The sequence below is a fragment of the Frieseomelitta varia genome, unplaced genomic scaffold, assembly GCF_011392965.1.
Source record: "Frieseomelitta varia isolate USP_RPSP 00005682 unplaced genomic scaffold, Fvar_1.2 scaffold_985, whole genome shotgun sequence".
In the NCBI taxonomy this organism is placed as follows: Eukaryota; Metazoa; Arthropoda; class Insecta; order Hymenoptera; family Apidae; genus Frieseomelitta; species Frieseomelitta varia.
Window position 1 is genome coordinate 20,592 of NW_025110795.1, and position 9,769 is coordinate 30,360.

At 26.8% G+C, this 9,769-nt stretch overlaps 2 protein-coding genes across 6 annotated transcripts; both read left to right on the forward strand.

Annotated features, from left to right (window-relative positions):
- The first annotated feature begins 32 nt into the window (after positions 1-32).
- LOC122538336 (neuroblastoma-amplified sequence-like) lies at positions 33-7,122 on the forward strand. 2 transcript variants are annotated; one of them, XM_043672314.1, is made up of 14 exons: positions 33-346; positions 434-668; positions 738-1,156; positions 1,229-1,612; positions 1,696-1,906; positions 1,976-2,196; positions 2,275-3,854; positions 3,931-4,230; positions 4,294-4,582; positions 4,654-4,965; positions 5,039-5,441; positions 5,521-6,461; positions 6,539-6,661; positions 6,744-7,122. In XM_043672314.1, the coding sequence occupies exons 1-14, from the start codon at positions 260-262 to the stop codon at positions 7,017-7,019; spliced, it is 5,781 nt and encodes a 1,926-aa protein (XP_043528249.1). In that variant the 5' UTR covers positions 33-259; the 3' UTR covers positions 7,020-7,122. The 2 variants fall into 2 exon arrangements, with proteins under 2 accessions (XP_043528249.1, XP_043528250.1); XM_043672315.1 differs by having other exon boundaries at positions 1,979-2,196.
- Positions 7,123-7,640: 518 nt separating this feature from the next.
- On the forward strand, positions 7,641-9,588 carry LOC122538349 (DNA repair protein complementing XP-A cells homolog). Of its 4 annotated transcripts, none has more exons than XM_043672336.1 (6): positions 7,641-7,766; positions 8,197-8,401; positions 8,473-8,584; positions 8,702-8,826; positions 8,934-9,210; positions 9,295-9,588. In XM_043672336.1, exons 2-6 carry the CDS (start codon positions 8,253-8,255, stop codon positions 9,454-9,456), a joined length of 825 nt encoding a protein of 274 aa, XP_043528271.1. In that variant the 5' UTR covers positions 7,641-7,766; positions 8,197-8,252; the 3' UTR covers positions 9,457-9,588. The 4 variants fall into 4 exon arrangements, with proteins under 4 accessions (XP_043528271.1, XP_043528275.1, XP_043528272.1 ...); XM_043672340.1 differs by having other exon boundaries at positions 7,762-7,803; XM_043672337.1 differs by lacking the exon at positions 7,641-7,766 and adding an exon at positions 8,012-8,100.
- The last annotated feature ends 181 nt before the right edge of the window (positions 9,589-9,769 follow it).

The window sequence follows — 9,769 nt, forward strand, 5'->3', positions numbered from 1 at the left end:
TTATTCAATTATCCTATATTATTTTTAACAAACTATAATATAATAATTCCCTTAATAATTAAAATTTCTCACTAGCATATTTGGAAATATTCAAACAATTTCTATTCGAAACTATTTAGCTGTATTTCAAGATAACAGAGAATGTATATGACATTTACTAGTGACTTGTCAAATTCTAACAGATTTCGCTTTCAAGTCCCAAGCCTATGTTTTTGTCAACGTAGTTGGTTACATAGTAGGTTATGTTTCAAATTACGAAATGGTTAATTCAAACGAATCATCAAATAAACCAATACTTTATGAGTTGTTAGAATATTTTATTCGAGAGCAAGAACCAGAATTAATAGTAGGTTAACATCTTGTTGAAATAAAATATACAGTCTACATCTGTTCATAATTCTAAAATGCATTTATAAAATAATATTTATTTTAGAAATGCAAAAATGATTCTATAATATTGCCTACAACAGGGACAATAAAAAATGCACTTAGATATCTTAATAACCGGTATTCTTTACCAGAAAGTATATCACAACAAATAAGTCTTACTCTACCATGGAAATTTGCAATTGGAGATCATGGACGTTTACTTGCTATTTTACAAGAAAATATCATAGAAATTCGAAAAGCAAAAGATGAATATTCTTCAGTTGTTGGAAAAGCTTCTGGTAAATTCATATGACTTCTTAAATCTGTTTAGTCTCTAAATAGATCTAATGTATGTTTTGTCTTTTCAGTACCAAAGGATGCTTTTCCACAATGGCGAAAATTAGCTTGGAGTCCAGATGGAACATTTTTAATATTGGCATCCAGTAATGGTTATACTTCTTTTTACAATGCCTTGGGAAACAATATTTTTAATATCAGTCCAAAAACCATATCCCAGAATCCACATATTTTAGAAGCTGGTGATGCAATAGCTTCTATGATATTTCTCAAACCAAGAATGAAATCTGACAAATGGTCTTATGAATTTATGTTAATCACATATAGTGGTTTACTTAAATCATACCACATTTCTACAACTAATGAATATGAAGCAAATTATGAATTTTCTTTTGGTACTTTTTATAAAAATGGAATAAATGCTGTTGTTTATGATGAAAAACATCACTTATTTTATGTTGCTGGAAATACCATAACTCAGAAATTAATGGTAATTAATGTATTTTTTATATATTAACTTAGAAAATATAATGTTCTCAACTATATATAAGTTATATTACAGTCAACAGCTTCAGATAGTGGATTAACATCATGGCGACCTCTAAATGAATATCCGTATTGCAAGTTATCGTTTACTTTTGATGATGAATTAAAAACCAAGTCAATATTTTCTATATGGAACATTATTCCCACACTAAACTTGCAACCTGAATCTATCATATTCAAAATAAGAATCTCCCCAAATAATAGATTTTTAACATGTTTACATACAGATGGTTCAATATCTTTATGGAGATTACCTACTTTATTGATACAGAGAAAATGGAAATTATCGGAGCAACCAGATTTTAATATACCTAATCCTTTAGCACATGCAAAAACAAAAAAATTTCCACCAAATGTTACTGAATTTCATCCAATAGATATTGGTTGGTGGTCTGAAGAGGTAATATTCATTTCTTAACTATATAATTTTGTTAATTTATTGTTTAATTGTACGTAATTTTTAATTCATTGATATTTTCAAAGGCAATTATAATTGCAAGATGTTCTGGATCTACTTCTGTGTGTTCTACAACCGATTTAAAGAATCTTTTAGGCCCAAGTCCTGAATTTTTAGCTGGCCAACCACAGATATATGAACTTGGTTCAGACCGAGGTTTTTTATGTTTAGATTGTGAAACGTATATAACAAGTAAAAAACGAAATAGAGACTCCAATACAGAAAATCAAACATCAGGTTTGTGTGAGTTCTTAATTAGTCTATACTTTCTGTATGCACATGTGATATGTTAAATCTATTTTTAAGAAGTCTCTTTGGAAAGTGAAGAAGAAAGTGATGAATTAGAACCAACTAGTATATTAAATTACACAACGAATTTAATGCAAAGTACCTTGTACTCTATCACTGACATTGAAAGATTTCAACCTAAAAAAAAGAAGTTAAAAGTATTGTTTAGAACATATAGAATCGTTGGACTTAAAAGTACCACGCCTGAAGAACTTTATTCAAGAAAAATTGATATAGAGGTATGAGTATTTAGAGGTATTAATGAAATTTGAGATTAATTTATTTGAAACTAAAGTAATCAAAAAATTGTAATATAGGAGTATGAAGAAGCATTGTCTTTAGCAAACATGTATAATTTAGATACTGATTTGGTATATCAAACTCAATGGAGAAAATCTGAATTATCATTGAACGCCATACAAGAACATTTGAGTAAAGTTACAAAAAGATCTTGGGTCCTACATGAATGCATTAGTCGAGTCCCAGATACCATCGAAGCAGCGAGAGAATTATTAAATTTTGGATTGAAAGGTGCTAATTTGGAAACTTTAATAGCAATTGGAACTTGTGATAATGGAAAATTTGTAATAGACAATACTGATGAAGAGTGGGACGAAATGGATGAAGCAAGCATAAGCTTAAGACAAGTGCAAAAAATAAATCAAATGCTTGAAACGATTGACATTAAAAATTTATCTGACGCTCAAAAGGATTTAATTAAATACAGAAGAAAACTTCTAGACCATTTAGACAAGTTGCTCACGTACGAAATTATTTTAGATTCATCGTTAAAGTACGATAAAAACTTTTACGAAGAATTTCGACAGCTTTCAGCTGTTGAAAATGCAATTAAATTTGCAAAAGATGGAGATTGTCGGGGAGTTGAAATTATGTTCACTTATCACAGTGAACGTTTGCTACCTCATTGGTTAGCAATTATTAGCTTCTTTCCAGAAACTTTAAATCCATTGAAATATAAAAAACTTCTGCCAGAATGTGACACTGATGGACAATTATTTCTGCTTGATCAATGTGAGTTACGACAAAAAGATTGGGCTGAGAAAACTGAATTCAATGAAATAATTAATTTAGAAATTGATAACAAGTCACAATTACTTTACGAATATGATCCATCTCTAACTATGTACAGAAATACATTACTTACATCGGAATTGTTACAAAAATGGTACGAGTCGCGAGCTTACCAAATCGAAAGAAATAGTTGTATGATCGATAATGCTTTGCAGTTAATAAAAATTGCCAAATTACATAATATTAATGGATTAGACAATTTATTATTAGATTTGGAAACTTTAGATGATCTCATTTACAAAGTTTATATAGAAGATCTGTCTTTAGATCAATTACAAAAGTTATCTAATTTGGAAAAAATTAAATTGTTAATGAGTATGACTAATGAAAAAAATTTCATTGAGGATATAAAAAATTTTCTTTTGCCGTTTATAAAAAGGAGACATCAGTATCTGGGTGGAGAATTACAGAAACATTTATTTAGTGATTACTTAATATGTATTAGTAAAGAAGACCTGAAGTTATCAGTTAAACTTTTTCAATATTTAAAACACTCTCACGATAATGAGATTTTACAAATGATAGAGAATATTGCGACTTTAGCGTTGGACTGTATATACGCTTGCGATGATCCTAATATGTATGAAAAAGCAACATGCATTGTAGAGTCCATCACTAAAGATCGTAATATAAGATCAGGTGCCGTAAACACTTTGTTAGAGGAGCTTGATAAAGAACTTGAATGTACAAAAATCTTAAATAAATATGGTGTTAAAACTACATTGAATGCATTGCGAAAAAATAAGAGTAATCCTGATGCTGCAAAGCAACTACTGATTCAAATGGCAAGAAGTTTAAACAAACGGTAACTATTTTTTATTTTTCAATATCTTCTCTTCAAAAATGTTTTATATTATAAAATATTTTTTGTTTAATTTAAGAATATCACCTCCAGATGAGAAACAGTGGGCAGAATTATTGAATGAAATGTTAGAAATTCATGGTCTAATTTTTACATCTGTTGACATAGAAATTTGTTTTGAAATTTGCGTATCAGCGCGCTTAGTATCGGGAGTTAAATCTAATATACAAAATTGTGCTGCTCTAATTGAGACTAAGGAAAATGAACAATCTTTATTGAAAGTGTCTTACGAAAAAACAGTGAACTTAATTTTAGATGCTAGTAAGGAGTATTTCAATAGTTCCAAATCTTTAACTGACTCTAATATGGAATTAGCTAGGTGAGTATTTTTAATTCCATCACTAGTTTTTCACCTTTAACTTTTATAAATAATAAATTTCAGAGCTTGCCTCCATCTAATTGTAGATCATAATGTACAGATAAAAGAAGAGTATGATCTCATTAACTCGCTCCAAATTTTGAATGAATTCGATATTGATATATTACCACTTCAAGTGCGATTAATGCAAGACAGATTACAATTAATAAAGGATTGTTTAAATAAAAGAGAAGATGCTTATAAGAGCCGTCAAAGATTATTAACCTTAGCATATTATTTACGAATAGAAAGGAATAGCAGCAAAATGTTAGAAGGAAAGATTTTGGAATTAATTGCAAAAAAAGCACTTGAGGTAGAGTTATTTTAAAATTATTATTTAATATATAATTTCAGATAATTGATCTATAATATAATATAAAACAGGTAAAAGATTTTACTGTCTGTGCTGAAACTTGTCAGCAATTGATGAAAAATAACTACATTCCTGCCTGGACCGTTGCTTTAGAATTAGGGTTTTGTGAGGATTATGAAGATTTAAAAACTAGACAAAAATGTTTATGGTTTGCAATAAACAATGGACCTAGCGATATATTGAGCAAAGCATTAGATCAGATACATTTAATAGAAATACAAACATTACATAAAAATTTAGAGTTATGGATACCTCATGACTCATTCTCTGATGATTTTAATGACGCCGATAGTGAAGAGGAATTTATAGATGCATTAACTACTGTAAGAAATACATTTAGAAATGCCACATTTATTACAGAATGTAGAACTATACTAAATTATTATCAATTTACAGCCGCAGATAGAAACTAAAGAATTTGTTCCAAAAGTTTTAGAAGCTTCAACTGAGATAGTAAAAACTTCTGCAAACATTATGAAAGATTCGACATTTGGTTTAATAAAAAACATAAGTGACACAAATTTTTGGAAATCTAGATTAAAATTTAATTTTTTAAATAATCGGAATAACGACACAGGATATGAAAATCCCATAGAAGTTGATGATGTACAAAGTTTCCCATGTTTTTATGAAAATTTACATAAAAATTGTAAGCTCAGTGAATTTGACACAAAATATGTAAATTATTCTATGCCAGATTTACAAAATACACAGCTCCAATGCTGTCGGGCTCTTTTAAGGATAACTATGTTGAACGAATCTTCTTGTTATGGTTTAGAAGTGAGTGATATTAATCACTGTAAGTATTACATATTCACTTGAATAAAAACATACATAAGTAAATATTTTATATTATATAATCTCTTTTTCTATTTCAGTGTTTTTAGAATGTGCAAAGTACACTATACAGCAGGATTGGTTACTGGGCATGGCATATTTATTTAGTGTACAAAAAAAGTATATAAAAGAAGTACACAATGTTTTAATAGAATTGCCACAAACAATGTTGTACATTCAAACTTCAATGTATTATTATTGTTTGGAATTACATAAGAGCTTATATAAAGATTATTATTTTACAAATTTGTATCTATTTGATCCATTGAGCTTAATGTTGAAAACGATGAATATAGCACATAAATGCAAACGATTTGATATTTATAAACCATTTAAATATTGGCAAACATGTTTATTTAAAAACTACGGAATAAATAAGACAGAATTTCTTGAATCAAATCAAGAAGCAAAAAATGATAGTGCGACTGAAGATAATAAAGAGTCAGATGAATTTAATATTGCACAAATTCAAAGTTCAAGTATATCTATTGAAAAACCAGAAAAGAAAGAAATAAAAGAAAATTCGTCACACATTGAGGAAACTAATATTAAAAAGAGTTTATCTGAACTTGATGACAAAAATGATGTAGAATGGACAGATAATTGGGGCAACTTCTCGGATGAAGATATAATAGAACATGTAGGAAACAAAAAACATATTTTAAATCAGGAACTGTATATAGAGAATAATACTTCTTTACTAAAAGATATAGGAGAATGTACGACCGAAAAGGATCGCTTTGAAGCTTTTGAAAAAATATTTAATAAAATACGGAGTGTTGATCATTTTCATGAAGTAAAAGCATTGTTACTGCAATGGCCAAAATTTAAAGATCCTGAATATACAAAAATTAACAACCATCCAATTTTAAGAATGCTGAAAATAGCTAATGCTTATATCACTGAAAAAGATAAAAATAAAAATAGCAAACAAATTTTTGGAGAATATAAAGAGTTAATAAAAGCACTGTCTTCAATGAATGTAAATTTTATAATATTAATTATTAAACTATGAAGAATTTATCAAGTTTAACTAATTGTTTCAATTATTTACATTAGGTACTCAAAGAATTCTTAAACGCAGAAGAAATTCCACTTGAGCACGCAATTTATATTAGATTGAATATAGATGATCCAGAATTTCATGAAGAAGCAATCAACATTCTCAAAGAAAAATATAAAGTATGCACGAACACGTACTTTAACAAGTTTAATTTTTAGCTTTTATTCTACGCATTTGTACTAATGTTATTTTATGTCTCAGGAATTGACAGTATCGGCACCCATACTAGAAATGTTATTTTCGAAAAATTTGACGGCATCCTTCGACTCGAATCACGAAATATTTAGTCGAATTATTGAACATGTGCTGGTAAATCGATCTTTAACAGATGTAAAGGAAAATGCAGAAATTCTTATACAAGAATTAAAGAAAAGGAAAGATATTGCACATGCTTTATGCATAATTAGAGTAATGGAAGATATACCGCCATCTTTATCTACGTTTAGTACTTGTTACGAACTTCTTATGAGAAAATGAATATTTATTCTTTCTTATAAAATTTAATATATGTAAAATAAAAATATAAAACGCGACAAAATGCAATTAAAAATTTCATTAAAAATTTCAAAATACTATTTTATTTGTGAAATGTGAAAAAATTTTTTAAGGAAACCAAAGCAATCGCAAAGCTTTTAAATTTTCATATATATCTAATATTTTAAAATTAATATGTACATATGATGAATATTTGTTACAATATGTTATTTGTAAATATAAATAAATGATGTATATTCAAATATAAATGTACAAGAAAAAATATTGACAATTTATTTCTTATTCCTACCTTGTATAGTCACTCTTCTTTGCAAATTAAAATCTTGAGAAACTATTAATAACTTGTATAATGTAATACAAAAAAATTCTTGTAGTTGTATGATGTATTACAAAAAATTCGAAAACTGTAGCATTTTTCAAAATAAGATTTTAACTGTAATGCGCGCGCAATTATACTTGCTCAATTCGAAGTTCAACTAAGATAAAAACATTTATATTCATAATAATAATTTGTAACATATAATGAATTTACGTTTAACCGAAAGCCAACGTTTTTATGAATTTTTTGTGATTAATTCGTTTCTTTAAACATGTTATATTATAATTAAACTCATAGAATTAAAGTTCACGGAACACAGAACCGATTTGCTTTTAAAACGATTAAATGGCGGACTGACAGTACTGATCGGTGATTGGTTGAAGATGAACTGAAGAATTGAAGTTATACAGGTGAATTATACGTATCGTGTACCAGTATAATGAATGTGTACTTACACAGATTTGAAAATTTAATATAATATTTTATGAAAATTTAATAATCAGTTCCTATGTTTTTCTAATAATCTATTATTATTTACATTTTTTATTACGAGATATTCATATTTTGACATTTTATATGTGTTTTGTTATATTTATTATAAAGCTATTTGTACTTGTAATTATGTCATAAAGTGAAAAAAAATTATATAGAAATTGATATAATAAAAAAGTGATAAGTTTTAGTTCTATTAGTTAATTTCTTTATTAGTGAAGTCTATATGTATTTAACCTACACAAATTATGTGCAAGTTGTGCGCTTATTGTTATTAAAAATATGATATAAATATTAATAATATATTAACTATCAGCTTTTTATATACGTATGTTTTTTTATTTTTAGGATAAAGTTTACTTAATTGGAGAAATATTTTGTACTTTAAAAACAGTGTTATAAAAATGTCTACTATATTAGGAGCAAATAGTCCATCTAAAGATGAAGTATTAATAGAGAATTCTCAACATTTTCAAGAGCGTGCAGAACGAAATCGTCAAAAAGCATTACTTTTAAAAAAGTCTAAAATAGTTTCTCATCCTTACATAAGAAAGTATGTCATCATACACTAATATTTAAAGCATTAATACTTTAAGAAATAAAAATTATTTAATTTTTTTAAAGTGAAGATGGAGATTCAGCAAAGAGTGTATCCTTCAAAGTTCAAGGACAACGTGTCATAGATAGTGGAGGAGGTTTTCTTATAGAAGAAAGTGATGAATTAGAAGAAGAAATGGTACAGTATTTTAAATTATTAAAATAACTGTAACATTAAATATTAATGTTACATAATGCACTATGTAAAAATATATTCAACTTTGGAACTAATATTTTTCTTTTTTTTTTTTTTTAGTTAAAAATAACATCAGATCCTGCTCCAATACTTATAGATTTTCCTCATTGTGATGAATGTAAAAAGGAATTTAAAGATTCATACTTATTACAGACATTTAATATGTCTGTATGTGATAACTGCAGGTATATAAGCATTATTTGAACTAACAATTATTTTAATATAAAGCTTTATTATATTATAGTTAGTTATTGTAACTGACAAAATATTGTAATCAGTTATTTGGTATTAGAGATCCCAAGGGCAAACATTCTTTGATTACAAAAACTGAAGCAAAACAAGAGTATTTATTAAAGGACTGTGATTTAGATAAAAGAGAACCTCCATTAAAATGTATCACTAAGAAGAATCCCCATAATGCAAATTGGGGCGAAATGAAACTGTACTTGCACCTACAAGTAGAACAGAGAGCTTTAGAAGTATGGGGTTCTGAAGAAAAATTATTAAAGGAAAAAGAATTGCGTGATATTAAAAAGGAAGAGACTAAAATAAAAAAATTTAATAAGAAGGTAATAAATATGTTTCAAACATATACAAAATAATATTAATTAGATATTTTTATCTTAACAAATTACTATCTTTTTATTGTATAGATTAAACAATTAAGAATGCAAGTCAGAAGTTCGTTGTATGATAAAACATCAAAAGCATCTCATACACACGAATTTGGAGAAGATACATATAATGAACATGATGATACATATACACACATTTGCATTTCTTGTGGATATGCAGAAACATATGAAAAAATGTAAATTTTATAATAATAATGAATATTATGATATTTATTAGATTGTTTGTATAATTTTCTTATATTGAGAAATTACTTATAACTCATAAAATGCGTACACATATTAAAAAAGGATAAAAAAATGACATCTCTTATTTATTTATTATATTTTTTACTCTATTATTTAATTCTCGATTGAAATTTATTTTTTGTACTAATAAAATTTTACATATTACAACGAATTCTTAATTTTTGTGTTATTTAAATTGTTAAAAACAAGAAATATAATTAAAAATTTTTATTTGCATTATAATGTTGTGATGATATATATATATATA